General features: G+C 38.4%; 1 protein-coding gene across 1 annotated transcript; it reads right to left on the reverse strand.

Annotated features, from left to right (window-relative positions):
• Window positions 1-225: 225 nt before the first annotated feature.
• LOC127525991 (craniofacial development protein 2-like) lies at window positions 226-1050 on the reverse strand. Its single transcript, XM_051919700.1, has one exon. It carries the CDS (start codon window positions 964-966, stop codon window positions 364-366), a length of 603 nt encoding a protein of 200 aa, XP_051775660.1. The 5' UTR covers window positions 967-1050; the 3' UTR covers window positions 226-363.
• Between the last annotated feature and the right edge of the window lie 15688 nt (window positions 1051-16738).

Here is a 16738-nt window from a genome sequence, read left to right on the forward strand (position 1 = left end):
TATCCTCTTCCTCTGTATACTCTCCTGTACTTCCCCATTCCACCACCAGGTTTCCTTTTCCTCCTTCCTCTGTCCAGATGTCACGCCAAGCACCCTTCTTGCTGTCACCCTTACTAAATCTTCTGTAGTTTCTCAACTGTCTGGTAATTCTTCACTACCACTCAGTGCCTCTCTCAACTTCTCCCCAAACTCAACCTTGCAGTCTTCCTTTTTCAACTTTCACCATTTGATCATTGGCTCTGCCCTCACTCTCTTCCTCTTCAAGATCTCCAACGTCATCCTACAGACCACCATCCTATGCTGCTTAACTACACTTTCCCCTACCACCACTTTGCAGTCTTCAATCTCCTTCAGATTGCCTCTTCAGCATAGGATGTAATCTACCTGTGTGCATCTTCCTCCACTCTTGTATGTAACCCTATGTTTCTCCCTCATCTTAAAATACGTATTCACCACAGCCATGTCCATCCTTTTGGCAAAATCCACTATCCTCTGACCTTCTTCATTCCTCTCCTTGACACCATACCTACCCATCACCTCCTCGTCTCCTCTGTTCCCTTCACCAACATGTCCATTGAAATCCTCTCCAATCACCACTTTCTGTCCCTTGGGTACACTGTTCATCACTTCATCTAACTCACTCCAAAAATCTTCTTTCTCATCCATTGCACACCCAACTTGCGGGGCATATGCACTAACAACATTCATCATCACATCTCCAGTTTCCAGCTTCATAATAATTACTCTGTCTGACGCTCTTTTCACCTCCAGAACACTCTTGACATACCGTTCCTTCAGAATAACCCCTACTCCATTTCTCCTCCTATCCAAACCATGATAGAACAATTTGAGTCCACCTCCGATCCACCTGGCCTTACTCCCCTTCCATTTAGTCTCCTGCATGCACAATATATCAACCTTCCTTCTCTCCATCATATCGGCTAACTCTCTCCCCTTACCAGTCATACTGCCAACATTCAAAGTTCCTACCCTCAGTTCCACTCTCTTTACCTTCCTCCTCTCCTCCTGCCTCCAGACACGTCTCCCCCCTCTCCTTCTCCTTCTTCTTCTTCTTCGGCCAACAGTAGCCCAATTTCCGCCAGCACCCTGTTGACTAACAGTACTGGTCGCAGTCATTGTTAACCCAGGGCTCGACCAATCTGATATGGAAATTTATATTGTTGTCCGCATATTGATTTGGCAAAATTTTACATTGAATGCCGTTCCTGATGTAACCCTCCCCATTTACCCGGGCTTGGGACCGGCATGAAGACACACACTGGTTTCTGCATCCCCAAATATAGCAGTAATTCTATTAAATGTAACTAAAAGAAATCAACTAAGTTGTTTGAGAAAAGCTGACTTTTTTGTTCTGAAATAAATGGTATTTTTGGGCAAAAACAGAAACAGTGTATGAAATACAACAAAGTAAATTTAAAATGATTCAAACAGTTCTACCTGATGACACACTCTGAATTTTCTAAATTCTGTGTTGAAGATTATTGGTCTTATTATGAATTCCATAGGCAGTCATATTTGCTTTGCAGTCCCAGTTGTCTGTTAACCTTTTGTTCTGCACTCCTGACAAATTCTCAAAGAGTACTTTTTCTGAAGAAAAAAAAACTCCTACAGTAAATAAAACATCCATCTTACTGTTTGCAGGGATTTAGGATATTTTGAACAGGTGTACAAGTGATAGTCTCTAGTGCAAGGTCTACAGTATGCCTGATGAAGGGGCCTTAGATGCCTTGAAAGCTTGCATTTGTAATCTATTTTGTTAGCCATTAAAAGGTGTCATTTCACCCTACTTTCTCCAATATGTCAAAATGGAAAGAGAGGAAAACAAATTAGATACATATATGATCTGTTGGTTTTTCTGTTTATCACTAGTCACTCCCTATCAATCTATCTATTGTGAAAAAAGGGCATAATGCAGAATAGCCATAAAGCACACAGGTTATGAAATACTGGTGATGTTATCACTACTAGACCAGCTTTCCGGCTAGCACTAACAGGTACCATACTGCGTATGGAGTCCTGGAGAAAAGTACCTCTTGGTAACTAGTTTAACGCCTCTGGAAAGAATACCTGAAGTCCCCCACTCAGTTAGGTGGCAGCAAGAAGATCTTAAAACTATAGGTCTCCCTACTCTAAGCTGGCCAAGGATACTGTGATCGGATAATCTCAGGGAGTTCTTTGCTTGTTCGTGACTCCATGCATAGTTGTTAGACTTCTCACATTTCTAGGAGGGCATCTTAAAACTCTTGATTACCACAGGTCAGGAGATGAGTTTTGCAAGAGTTCATCTGGCAGGAGGAAGGGGCTGAGAAGGAGGAGCCTGTGAAAAGAGAAACCTGTAAGAAGTGAATAGGAAGAGAACCAAGAGATACCACGAGTTAGATTAAGTAGGTTAGCCACCCTACCACTTGGATAGGGATCACCTCCTCTACCCTTGGGATACTTGGTTTATTTTCTATTATTTGTTTCAAGAACCATTACCTTTTTCCTTTATTTTATCTTTATTATAATAAAATCAATTACTTTTGGATATATTTAGTAGTAGTTCCTATACTATAGTAGTAGTACTGGTAGTGCTATTATAATGTAGAGAATAGTGTAACATTGTTGAACCTGTTCCTTTTAATATATACATATTACTGCTGGGTTCTATTTTTAGGGAGCATAATATTTCATTTCATCTGTTTGCTGATGACACACAGATTTACATTCCTTTCAAGCAGGGGACTGATCAACCACTTCAGTCACTTATGTACTGTTTAGATAATGTTAAAGCTTAGCTAGTCTTACATTTTCTTAAAATGAATGAAAATAACACTGATATTGTTGCCTTTCAACCTGCCAAAGTTCTCAACAATATTGACACAAGGCTTGGTTCTTTCTCAGTTTACCGTAGAAATTTTACTGAAAACCTTGGAGTTTTAATGGATGAGTGGTTAAATTTTGAGAAGCAAGTAAATGCCATTGTTCAAATAAGTTGTTATCAGTTGCAATCTTTGGCTAGGGTTAAACCTTTTTTTATCCCATTGTGATTTGTAGAAGGTCTTTCACGCTTTTATTTTCCCAAGAATTGATTACTGAAATTCCTTATATTAGGGAATTAGTCAGGGAGCCCTTTCTCAACTGCAGCTGGTCCAGAATGCTGCTACTGGGTTTCTCACTGGTACTCACAAACTTGAGCACGTTTCACCAGTATTAGCTGCCTTACATTGGCTTCCCATATGCCATCGAATTGATTTTAAAATTTTAATGTTAGTTTATATGGCTGTTAATGGACCTGTTCCTACCTATATGGTTAACCTTTTACTGCCCTATACTCCCACCTGTGCCCTTAGATCTGCCAATCAGCTCTTGCTTGCCACTCCATGCACTAGGCTAAAACTTAAGGGTGATCGATCTTTCTCCAGGGTTGCTCCAAAATTATGGAACAGCTTACTTTTTAGCATAAGAACATCATCATCTCTGTCTGTGTTTAAGAATAGGCTAAAATCTAATTTTTTCCATGGCATATCCTGGTTAGTTCTATTGTGTTTTTATGTGTGTTTTTATTATTTATTCTTTTTATCATTCAGCACTTTGGCTCAATTGCAGTTGTTTTGAAATGTGCTATATGAATAGATTGACATTGACAAATTCTCACTTGTATGTACAACCAGAATTCAATACTTTCTGGTGCCATGATAAAGAAGAATTTATTAAAATACATTATGCAGTTTTATTTAATAGATAACACAAATTAGTTTACTTAATGTAGTCATTTTAGCCTCCTAGGCCTTATTTGGATTCAGGGCTACTCATGTGGACTCCTCAAATGTGGTTAAATAGCCAAAACAAACAAATCCTCTGTAGGCTGTAAATGCCACTCTCTTAGCTGTAAAACATTAAATGCAGAAAGAGCCCCACACAGTGTTAATAGTTAATTAGTTAATCAATTTATAGTTAATAAAGCTTCTTTCCTTAGCTATTCCAATAACAATTTGTTAATTGCAATAAGAAGTGACAAAAATTAAAACTTTATAAGAGCAAAGTAAACGTGGGGTAAAAAAAATTATAACCAAATTGCTAGGAATAATTACTTATAAAATCAAGATGAATGGTTCATAGAACATTATTTTTAAATGTCCCAGAGAATATGAAAATCAAGCATATTTTGCAGCAAGCTGATTTTACATTTTCTGTTGCTGTATCTTTAAGAGCTTGCTTTTGTTATTCTCAGCTTTTAACAAAAATGTAAAGTCTTCAATGTGTATGGTTTAATGTCCCATTAACTCTAACACAACACGTACATGTCATCTGACCTCAGACTGAAGAATAAATTTAGGTTTGCTGCAAGATTTTTTTTGTATTTCAGGAAAGCTAATCAATATGTAGTAAATCTCTTTTGATAAATAATAAGTGTTTGGATAAAAATATATTTTTATAATATGTAATTGATATGAATTTACTTTACATAGCAGGCCATTTTCATCACATATTGCAAAACTCCCGTTACCTTCAGGTAACAGTACAAAGATAAAGATATTTAGTTTTGCAAACTAATTGACTGTAGATTAGTAACGTCCAGCCATTTTTTGTACTCACTACAAAGTATAAATATACACTTACAGTGCCTCCTTTGGTATAAGCATCTAAAATTTACGGAGTACCACAACTAAAATCCAATTGAGCACTTTTATAATTATCATTAGCGCAAGCTTACAGATAAGTCAATGAAATGTAACAGTGTTGATATTGATAACTGTAAACATTAAAACAGGTTTCCATGTTAATAATTAGTTTGGTGTTCTTCAATTTTTGATCAGGTGTGTTATTTATTAAAATAATATAAAAAAAGTATTTCCCACCACTCATACAAAATTAACTATTCTGAATACAAAATATACAGTGTTTCTTTAAGGTTAGACTTACTTATATCAATCATTTGTACTTAAGATAATAAGTGCACTTTGATACTCAGTTATGCTTATCAACTCATTGTGTGTGCCATATTATGTAAAATGGCTGGCCATGTGTTTCCAAAAGTTTTTCATTGCAGTCATACATTTCTACTGGGATAAATGAACAGTTTACAATTTTTGCAGAATATATGAAAGAGAGAAACTCAACAACAGAAGCGTAGCTCAAGCACTTTTTAGGGAGTGATGCATGTTTATCAAGCTGAAATCTTACCCTCTACTTGCCTTAGTCTTGCCAGAGGAGATGACAAATACTTGCATGAATGCAACATTGTACGAATTTGTACAGCAACTACTACTGACACATAGTCGATGTGACAACTGCATATGGTCAAAAAACATAGAGCCTCCAAAAGTTAAAAAAAGTTGAACACTGTAAATAACAAAAGAGAAAATGTTACATTTTGCAAACATGGCAGTTTTTTTTGTAATTAATTCCAAAAGATACAAGTCAATGGATCAGCAATTTTTTGGAGTGCTTATCTTGAAAGAGGTTGCCAGAAGCATTGGAATGGCAGTGGGCAAGTGTGATATAGCAGGTCCACGGCTCTAAACGGATGGCCAGTTTTTAAATAAATAATCGCCACATTCTTATCTTAAGGAGGGGGCGTGATAGTGTGGCGGGAGCCTGTTTTCAGGCACAATGCGGGTGTGCGTGTTTCTGCACTGAAGTGCGCAAGTGTGGAATTGTCCATGTCTGTAATTGATGCCAGGAGCTGCTAATCTCCAAACCTGTGCTACATCCCCATTATAAAAGGAGAAACACAAGTGCAGAGGGGAGAAATAAAGAAAAGAAAAAGAACAAGCAAGAAAGAAAGGGGAGGTTGGAGGAAGCAGAAAGAGGCAGGGGCTTTTAAAAAAGGGATAGCTTCCAGCCCATTGTTTTAATCTTGTTTTAAAGGATTTATTTATTATGGATGTTAATCTCCACTTTTTTCACCTTTTTATGGTTTATACATTGAAATGTTTTTGAAGCACTGCACTATTTATTTGGGCACTAGTTTTGTTTTTGTTTTTAATAAAAGCACTGTACACTTCTTTTCACCATCTCCTTGCTCAGTGTGATTTGTCCCCATCTGCCAGTTCATCCGGTTACATTACTGACGGTACAAAGCTGTAAGACAGAGCATGGAGCAGGACCCACACCGTCACAGCAAGTTAAAGATTTGCATCAGACCACTTGGAGAGGGAGTGAACTTCAAAAGTCCTGTGCATGAGATGACTAAGGGATGACATATCTTGAATGTGCGCTACATGCACCAGAAGGGTAACGTGAAGTGAATGACAGAACTGCAGCTTAGATGGAAGTGTCCAATGCTCATCCAGGACACTAGTGGGCAGCTACTGATTGGGGTTTCTTAATGTTTCAATTTAAAGAAACTGAGGCCAGCAAGAAAATGTCAGAGTTTAAAACAACATCTGGCTGCTGGTGAACACACAAACCCAAAATGAATCATAGGAAACTTTGCTGTCTCTGAGACAGAGCTGAAATTTGGGAAGCTCCCTTCATCAGGAATGGAAGGCTAAGGGATACAAGGACTTAAGGAGACCTGGTGGAGTTCTGTTGCCTCTGAAGTAGATGAAAGATTGTCACTGATCCCAGAGACGTTTATGGCCATCTCACAGGCAGAGGTCATTTGAGTTCAGAATAAGAAGAAGATTGAAGCAACCAGTCAACTAACAGCAGGTAGAGAGGCCAGGGTTGGACTTGAATAGAGTGAGATGGGAGGTGAGTTTTGTGTGGTACTGTGGGCAACTGGGTGAGCCAGAAAGATCTACTTAGAACCAGAAAGGCAGCAGTGGTCCAGTGATATTTCAGTTCTGATATTAATTGTAGTTTTAGTATTTATTTTATTTTTTTAATTAATTTTTATTTTTATTTCATTCTAGTTTTTAGTGGAATTAACAATTTTTATTTTTATTTAGTTCTGTGTTTAAAATGTTTGTTTTTAGTTTATGTAGTTCTGGCTTTTTTACATAATATTAGTACAATTTTAGTTTTTTTTTTCTGTTGCAAGACCACAAATGCTGGCCTACACATATTTCAATGCCAGTTATGTTTCAGTCAACAAAATACACTTGCAGTTCATAATGCCGTTAAACACAGCTTGACTATCAATGATCAAACAAATTAAATGGCCTAATGAGTACAGTCAGCAAGATCAAATGTTTCAACCCAAGAAACCAGTCTGTGCAAGCACGTTGCTGTTAAGCTTTAAACAAGCATGCATTTCGAGAGATTTGTTCATGTTGCAATGACATCCATTGTGCAGATAGCCAAAAATATTCGCTTAACGTGCATTTGTAATGCAGGTGCACAGACAAGGTCCTATCCAGTGGCGCCAGTAGACTGTATGTTGACGATTTCTACTGCCAGTACTGAAGCACTGACGTGCGGTGACGTTCATGGCTGGTAAGACACGGACTCTTTCAGAGTCAGATTTACAAATACAGTGTATATGAACCCATTTGGCAGCATGCACATTGACTACTGGTTATGTTTCACATCTCATATCTTCATATCAGGATTCTTTACACATACATAGGTAAGGTACATATTTGGCTAAGAAAGAACATTACATTTATAGCGACGAGAGAGAGTGGAGAGAGCGCATTTGCTCTGCACCCTCCATGTGTTCGAAATTTCTTGTTGCAATTTCACAATTCAAACTCGTTCAATACAAGTGAAAGTATAGAGTGGTGTACAAAAAAATGGATTTCAATTTTGACCTTAATTTAAATATTTAGTTGTTTTTAAAAGCTTTTAATTCTGATGCTTTAATCAATTTTAATACAGACTGTTCAACAAAAGGAGGAAGAGGAGGAAGTTAGGAGCACGCACTGATACAGCGCATTGCTGCACCCAACACACGACAAACCAACTCAAGATCCAGATTAGGACCCAAGTGCAGCCATGCAATGGGTGGATAACAAGAAAAACAAAAGAATATTTTATTTCAGGTCAAAATTTAGTTTTTAAATATTGGATTTTTTTTTCTTAGTCTGATTACATTTTTTTAAAAATTGAAAACCGTTTGTAGTCTTACCTTTATTTGTAAATGAAGTCCAAGCGCCTATCCTTCTGCATGAAAATCTCCATCACTTTTTTGTAAAAGTCCTCTTCATTTTCCTTTAGTTTTAAAAGTCTTAATCTTCCATTTTGGCAGTCAGTCGAAATAAAAAATAAACTCTGCAGTGAACTTGACTTTCTTATTGGCGCCGAAAGTCTCTGCGTAGAACAGTAGCAACAAGCACCTGTTGGGTTTCAGTGCGGCACAGTATTGTCTGTCTCAACTTGTGCCTTTTCACTGCGGTTTTATGTCCTATCAGCAAGATTAAATATGTCACACACATTCATTAAAGATATTAGCCAGACTGTGGAAAGTCAGGTGTATAATAAACACACGTGCAAACATTATATTGCCGACATACAGAGAGACAGCAACAGTCACGCGCCAATTGCATGGATCAACCCAGCGTTGAGGGATATCACTGTACGAGATGAGGCTCGGCTTGTCTCGTCTTGTCACTGCTGTACCTTGCTTTTCTCCTCTGTATTTGATCAGGTAATGTGCAAATTGAGCGATTTTGACTATAAAAATGATCATAATTATTAGAATCATACAGCCCACTGGACAAATTTATTTTATGTTATTATTATTAATTTTTTTAACTTTTCATGATGACAGGTGTGACTGCACATCCCTGTATGAAGTGCAGTCATGGTACCAGAGAAGTGCCAGACTTCCACTAAGCACTGATCCAACTGGCCCTGTAGTGAAACACCAAGACTCTTTTCTTCTTCTCGCACGCTACATTTGCTTTTATTATCATCTGCGCTGTAATTAAAGTATTTCCACACGTTACTTTTTCACTTTCTACCCACAAACACTTGTGCAAAACTCACCATCGTTACCCACACGTGCTTATTGCTTCAAGCCGACGAACCAAATGTGCGCAACAAACAAACAACGGTCTTTTACGGAAGTTGCGCCACATGACTATAGTAAGCCTAAGGTACAAGATTACCGCATAGTAAACAGCGCAACGTAACTGAACCACTCAGGGCAACCTACAAACAACCCCTCTGCATAACTGAACCGGATTGAACAAAAATGCTATTGCTATTTTTTTTCGTTTTACTCAATTTTCGTTCTCGTTTTAGTTCGTTCACATATCACTAATTTTTATTTTTATTTAGTTTTAGTTTTTCTGTTTGCCTTAATTTCAGTTCTCATTCTTGTAAAATGAAAAACAATATTTTTAGTTCTAGTTCTCGTTTTCGTTATGAAAATATCACTGCAGTGGTCCTGTTCTACTTTCCTTATATTCATAGTTTGAGTCTTCTCTTTAATGCATTCACCCCTGTAGTTTATTTTTTGTCATATATTTTTTTAACTTTCAATATTATTTCTTTGGTTTTTGTTGTTCACTGGGGATTAAAAAAAAGTGATTTCCACTTACATACTTAAAAACTAATAAAGTGCAGGTCACAATGCTTCATAATATTACAATGCACTTTTATTTAAATATTAAGGATAAAATTCCTGAACTTATCAATGTAGTCCTCCTGGGGAACTAGGATATGTGTGGGTTGGCTTTTGAGAAAGAAGTAATTGTAAAAATATTTCACCAAACCTATAAAGTGGAGGTCAGGGAGGTCAATTAAAGTCTGACAGCCAAGTCCTTGACTGTTATTATGAAATCTATTCCCATCCCATGTATGTTCGAGAAGGTAGCTAAATGGATATTGTTTCTTTATGTGTAACATTTGAGACAAGAGAGACAAACACTTTTTGAAATGCCAATAGAATGAAACAAACAAGAGGTGAACTAAATCAAAAAAAAAACTAGAGAACGAATCAGCCATATGACAAGCACTGCTCAAAACAGCTCTGCAGGGTATGTTGAAGTGGTACATTTGTTATATGGAAGCAAAACCTAATCATATAATGGCAAATACATATTTTGACACTTCCCCCCCCCCACATTTTAAGGCCAGCTAAATTAGTCAGCCAGAGCTTCATTACAGTGCTTTAGAGTGGCGTGTAAATTATGCATTGCACTCACTTACAAAAATGGGCAAAAATTCCTGTCAGCTAAAAAACATTGCGTTTCTCCCAATATTTTGCATAAATAAATCTCATGGTTCATTCAGGAGAATATAACCTCCAAACAGAGGCATTAAAATCACAAACTGGGCAGTTTTGCTATATGACGCTGTGTTTCTCTGTAGCATGTAACTGATCTTTTTCCTTTTAATGAAATGAAAAAGCAGTTCTTTTATTTAAGTGGGTGGATTAAAGAATTACCTTTCTATAATTTAAAAAGAGGACAAAGAAAAAGGTAATAGATTTTTTTTCTATATTATCAGGGAGCTGAAGGGAATGTCATGAATGCGGTTGTCAGAGTTGACAGGCAGCTGAACCACAAGAAATATTTAGTAACTGAGCAGAAGGGCACATTGCCAACTACATTTTTTATTGACAATGAATTGGAAGAAAGCCCAAGCCTTGAATCCAAGAAGAAAAGACTTTGTTGTGTACTCTTAAAGACACACAGAGTGCCTTCTGGAAAGCAGATAAGGTGGGTGTGAGTGTTCTGTTACCCTCGGATTCCCAACAGCAAGGATGAAATTGTCAGGCAATAATGTGGAAGCAGGCTGAGATACACTGGGGAATATGTATTCGTCCATAGAAAATGAGGAAAAATGCATACTAAAAATCAAGCGCAAACAGCATTAAGTTTGATTCAGGATTTGTGGCATTGGGTACAAAGCAGGAACCAGGCCTGGACGGAGCAGGTTCTCTCCAAATGAAAAATACTGGTAGCGCACATATTGAGCTTCACTTATAAAAAATATTGCCAGTTGAAGGAAAAAACAGAAATGAAGCATTTGAACTTAATTTTTTTTTATAAAGCTTAGAGACAAAACTAACAACTTGATGAAGATCTGACTTTACAGAGCTGAAACAGTCCAGAGAGAAGGCTAGCCGATAGTTTGTGCCAGTGTTTAAATGGAGACATAACTGTGTTATGAATAGGGTCTTAATTTAGATTTTCTGTGTTTCGCTTTGCCGTTTTACAAGACTGAGACTGAGGACTTGTTTTAGAGAATGTTTAGACCCTGATTCTGATTCTGACATCTGTTTTGTGGTCAGAGTCTTATTTTTTGGTCCACTTTCATAGCCATATTGGTTATTTATATTGCAGCCACTCTCTCCATCCCATTTTTAGAAAAGTTTCACATTGTAAAGGGATGTGTCTTCAGAGGTTGTTTGCTGCCGGTAACGACATGATGGGTTACAAGGTTGCTTTTTCGGCGATTACTCTGTCCAGAGTTTGTGAATTCAAAACACCCTTTGGTCAATCATTTCTATTTTTCCAAAATGTATTTTCTTATACTCTTTTACTGCTTGACTTTTTTGACTTTGATTTTTGACTTTCAATTCAGCTCAACCTCTCTTTTGGATTTCTGACTACGTCTTTTCTCTTGGTTACTTTTAAAATATTCTTGCGAGGGCTTCTAGCAGAATAAATTGTACCTTTACTGTAATAAAGCTATTAAATCATTTCCTATCAAGAACAACAAACCTGGCAGATTAATGACAGTTAACCCCTAGCATTAACATCATTTATGGCTAAATTATTTGGAACTCCTACTTCTTCCACAGCTCACAGCACAAAGATGGCAACACCATTTGCATACAGACAGAAGCAGTAATGGAGGGTGTAGTCATGATGTTTCTCTGTGAGGATACATTTTATTTATCTCTCAGCCTGTAAGTGCACAAAACTTCACATGCTATGCTGCAACCTGTAGATTATCCCCTTAGTAGGGGGGATTATATTAAAGTAAATATTTACATATACTGCTTTCTGGGATTGTATGAGGTCAATGATCTTGTTCTCCTCTCCATTTATACCAACAGTCTAAAAGACATGAACATTAAATGTAGTCAAAGGTCAACACTTTTAAATGTGCCCCACGCACTGAGCCAAAATTCAGGAGATTGCAAAGATGGTACCAGAAGCCTAATCTTTGGCCTTTTGTGAAAAAAAGACAAATGCTGTGCATGGTCTTTAAAGGGAACTCCCACCTGGCAGTTGAACTTGTCCTTGGTGATTAGAGGGTTTGGGTTTGTAGGTTACCTGAACAAAAAAGCTGACTGAAATTTTCTCTCAGAATAATGTCCTCAAAAAACGTAAGCAATGCTATGGAGGCTGAGGAGTTTTGATTTATCCTCTAGGAACCTATGTGTGATATATAGAGCATTTACTGACTTTCTCATTCCCAACCAGATATACTGTAGCTGGCTGTCTGTGGATAAGAAGAATAAACTGAGGATGATGGTCAATGTGGGTTCTGCTCTCTGTGTAGGCAGTAAACATCAATGCTACAATACCTGTTTTACTCACTGGCTGAAAGAAACATGTCCAAGACTGCAGAAGATCATAAGCACTATCTAAACAACTTAGATCCTGCTCTCTGGGATAGGAGACAAGACTGTAAAATATAAACAGAAATAGCTTTATTCCCATTGCTCAATGAGAAAAAATGGAACACAGCACCTCCAGAATATATTTTCAACTTCTAGACTGACCAACAATTCAAGTGTTCTGTTTTAACAGTTCATTTATCAGTTTTTCTCTTGTCTGCATCTTATATATTAATAATTTATTATATATCTTAATGATTAGACACTTTAATGTCCAGCAATGCTGATTCAGAAATGGCAGATTTGATTGTGTGGAAAATAAAGTCAACCTGCTTATCTATTATTCCTGCATAGCAGCAGGAGGTTTAAAGAAAGGCATGTAAGCAGCTGTTGCACCTTTTGTAACTAGGTATGTTATTTGACATGCCACCCCATACTTCAATACCACTCAGGAAAATTAGTAAGATTACATTGCTGAAGATTTGCTAGATCCTCATTTTGATGATTAAGAAAGCTTTGTGTGAGTCTTTTCCTGAAGAGGCTTTTAGATAGATAGATAGATAGATAGATAGATAGATAGATAGATAGATAGATAGATAGATAGATAGATAGATAGATAGATAGATAGATAGATAGATAGATAGATAGATAGATACTTTATTAATCCCAATGGGAAATTCACATTTTATGGAGGAGAGGAAACCCCTTGATGTACAGATTGTCAACTCAAGGTTGTATGTTTTTGGCTTTTGCATGATGTGTTGATGATTCTGTTCCTAGTTTCTGGATATTTTCTGAAAGCCCTTAATTTTGGTTCTTGCCAGGTTTATGGTAATGGCCCAATCGTTGGTCCATATCCATATTAATGCTCCATCTCTGCATTATTCTGCAAAAAAAGCCTATAAAACTCAAAAAAGGCTTCAACCAGAAACATAAAGCATAAAGAACATCTGACCCGGCTGAACAAAAACAATACTCTATTAAATACAGTTTATTAATCAAAGAAAGAAGGACAAGAAGAGAAAGTTGCCTCAAAAATGGGCAACTTAGAAATAAACAAAACTAAGTCCAAAATCCACATAGCAAAGACATTACACTTAAGCAGAAAATGCCAAAACTAGTGAATCAAAATAAAATAAACTTACAAAAATCTTCACAATATGAATTCAACATGAGCCAAGCAAATCATGCAGGAGATAATGCCACAGCTCATTCCTTATGTAAGCTGAGGACAGTCCCAACAGCTACAACGTCAAAGTGGACCCATCCCCTTGGTCTCAACATACAATACACAATGACAATAACTAACAGAATTGACAATAAATTACATAAACACAATAATTATATAAACAAAATACATTATAATAAAACTAGTCATTTAGCCCGTTACAATAACGGGCGCTAAAACAGTAGTGCATAAACATTAGTAGGAACAGTCTATATTAAATGGCAAGGGACTTTGACCTCATTCTTTTTGTTGGTTGTGTTTTTCTTTCTTTCAGCCTTTCTTTTGTTGATGTTTACTTGCTGAGCTGACCGTTCTTTGTGGGCCGCCGCCGTGTATTGTGTGTCTTTAATTTTCTGTGACCGTAATACTGTCTTGTACATCCGCTGGCTTGTACATCCGTAATATACCTTTAATTTTCTCTGGCGGTAATACAGGCGTGCGCATCGGTAATATACCTTTAATCTCCTCGGACAGTAATACTGGCTTGTATGTGGCTGTAATATGCATCACTGTATTGTGTACCTTTAATTTCCTCTTGCAGTAATACTGGTTTGTATTTCCGTAAAACGCCTCTAACTTTCTCTGACAGTAATATCGCGCATCGCACCATGCCTCGTGCATGCGCACTTCACCAGAAGCCCCGCGCATGCGCACTTCACCAGAAGACACACGCACACGGACACCTTGGACGCACACAGGGATTTTATTAAAGAGGATGTCAGGACTCAACAAAAAGAGAAAAATAACTAAAAATGGTCAACAACAAATAACAAAATAAACACACTTAATAATGGAAACCAAGACACTGGGTGGAGCCCTGCCAAAACCACAGCATCCATAGCCCTGCTTATATTGAAGACACCATACTGAATAAATGGCAGTAGTTTCATGAAAGGATTTTGCAGATAGACCCTATGGCTCTGGGACTTCTCCGGCACTGAACCCAGCTCCTTGGTTTTGGGATTGAAGTGCATGGGGCTCACATTAAAGGCTTCATTCACTTCAGACTTCATGGAAGAATGTCCTTTTGCTGCACAGTTTTACTTTGCTGTGCTTCTCCTGGGTCATGTTCCTTATGGCACTGTAGGTCCTTCTTGGGGACTACAAAACAGTACAAGACATCCGCCTGCAACAAGATCATCCTTCAAGACACAAGTCATACATCCCTTATGCTCACACTGCACACAATTTTTAAACACCTTGGAGCTAAAGACAGAATAATTCTATCCAGTAGGACATTCTAGGTGCATTGAATCTTCTTCTTCTTCTTTTGGCTGCTCCCATTAGGGGTCGCCACAGTGGATCATCTTCTTCCATATCTTGCTGTCCTCTGCATCTTGTTCTGTTACACCCACCATGTGCATGTCCTCTCTCACCACATCCATAAACCTTCTCTTAGGCCTTCCTCTTTTCCTTTTTCCTGGCAGCTCTATCCTTAACATCCTTTTCCCAATATACTCATCATCTCTCCTCTGCACATGTCCAAACCATTGCAATCTCGCCTTTCTGACTTTGTTTCCCAACCGTCCAACCTGAGCTGACCCTCTAATGTACTCATTTCTAATCCTATCCATCCTTGTCACACCCAGTGCAAATCTTAGCATCTTTAACTCTGCTACCTTCAGCTTTGTCTCCTGGTTTCTGGTCAGTGCCACCGTCTCCAACCCATATAACATAGCTGGTCTCACTACTGTCCTGTAGACCATCCCTTTTACTCTTGCTGGTACCCATCTGTCACAAATCACTCCTGACACTCTTCTCCACCCATTCCACCCTGCCTGCACTCTCTTTTTCACCTCTCTTCCACAATCCCCATTACTCTGACTGTTGATCCCATAATTTAAACTCATCCACCTTCACCAACTCTACTCCTTGCATCCTCACCATTCCACTGACCTCCCCCTCATTTACACACATGTATTCTGTCTTGTTCCTACTGACCTTCATTCCTCTCCTCTCTAGAGCATATCTCCACCTCTCCAGGATCTCCTCAACCTGATCCCTACTATCGTTACAGATCACAATGTCATCAGCAAACATCATATTCCATGAGGACACCTGTCTAATCTCGTCTGTCAACCTGTCCATCACCATTGCAAATAAGAAAGGGCTCAGAGCCGATCCCTGTGTAATCCCACCTCCACCTTGAATGCATCCGTCACGCCAAGCACCCTTCTTGCTGTCACCCTTACTACATCTGCTGTAGTTGCCCAATTATCTGGTAACTCTTCACTGCCACCCAGTGCCTGTCTCACTTCCTCCCTAAACTCAACCTTGCAGTCTTCCTTTTTCAACTTCCACCATTTGATCCTTGGCTCTGCCCTCACTCTCTTCCTCTTCTAGATCTCCAATGTCATCCTACAGACCACCATCCTATGCTGCTTAACTACACTTTCCCCTGCCACCACTTTGCAGTCTTCAATCTCCTTCAGATTGCCTCTTCTGCATAGGATGTAATCTACCTGTGTGCATGTTCTTCCACTCTTGTACATAATCCTATGTTCCTACCTCTTCTTAAAATACGTATTCACCACAGCTATGTCCATCCTTTTGGCAAAATCCACTATCCTCTGACCTTCTTCATTCCTTTCCTTGACACCATACCTCTCTTCCCTTCACCAACATGTCCATTGAAATCCTCTCCAATCACCACTTTCTGTTCCTTGGGTACACTGTTCATCACTTCATCCAACTCACTCCAAAAATCTTCTTTCTCATCCATCGTGCACCCAACTTGCAGGGCATATGCACTAACAACATTGATCATCACACCTCTAATTTCCAGCTTCATAATCATTACTCTGTCTGACACTCTTTCCACCTACAAAACACTCTTGACATACTGTTCCTTCAGAATAACCCCTACTCCATTTCTCCTCCCATCCACACCATGATAGAACAATTTGAATCCACCTCCGATCCACCTGGCCTTACTCCCCTTTCCCTTAGTCTCTTGCACACACAATATATCAACCTTCCTTCTCTCCATTATATCAGCTAACTCTCTCCCCTTACCAGTCATACTGCCAACATTCAAAGTTCCTAACCTCACTTCCACTGTCTTTACCTTCCTCCTCTCCTCCTGCCTCTGGGCATGT

The sequence above is a fragment of the Erpetoichthys calabaricus genome, chromosome 1 (assembly GCF_900747795.2).
Source record: "Erpetoichthys calabaricus chromosome 1, fErpCal1.3, whole genome shotgun sequence".
In the NCBI taxonomy this organism is placed as follows: domain Eukaryota; kingdom Metazoa; phylum Chordata; class Cladistia; order Polypteriformes; family Polypteridae; genus Erpetoichthys; species Erpetoichthys calabaricus.

Coding starts and splice junctions, on each gene's coding strand:
- LOC127525991 (XM_051919700.1), bottom strand. CDS start 966: ATGACTGGTAAGGGGAGAGAGTTAGCCGATATGATGGAGAGAAGGAAG.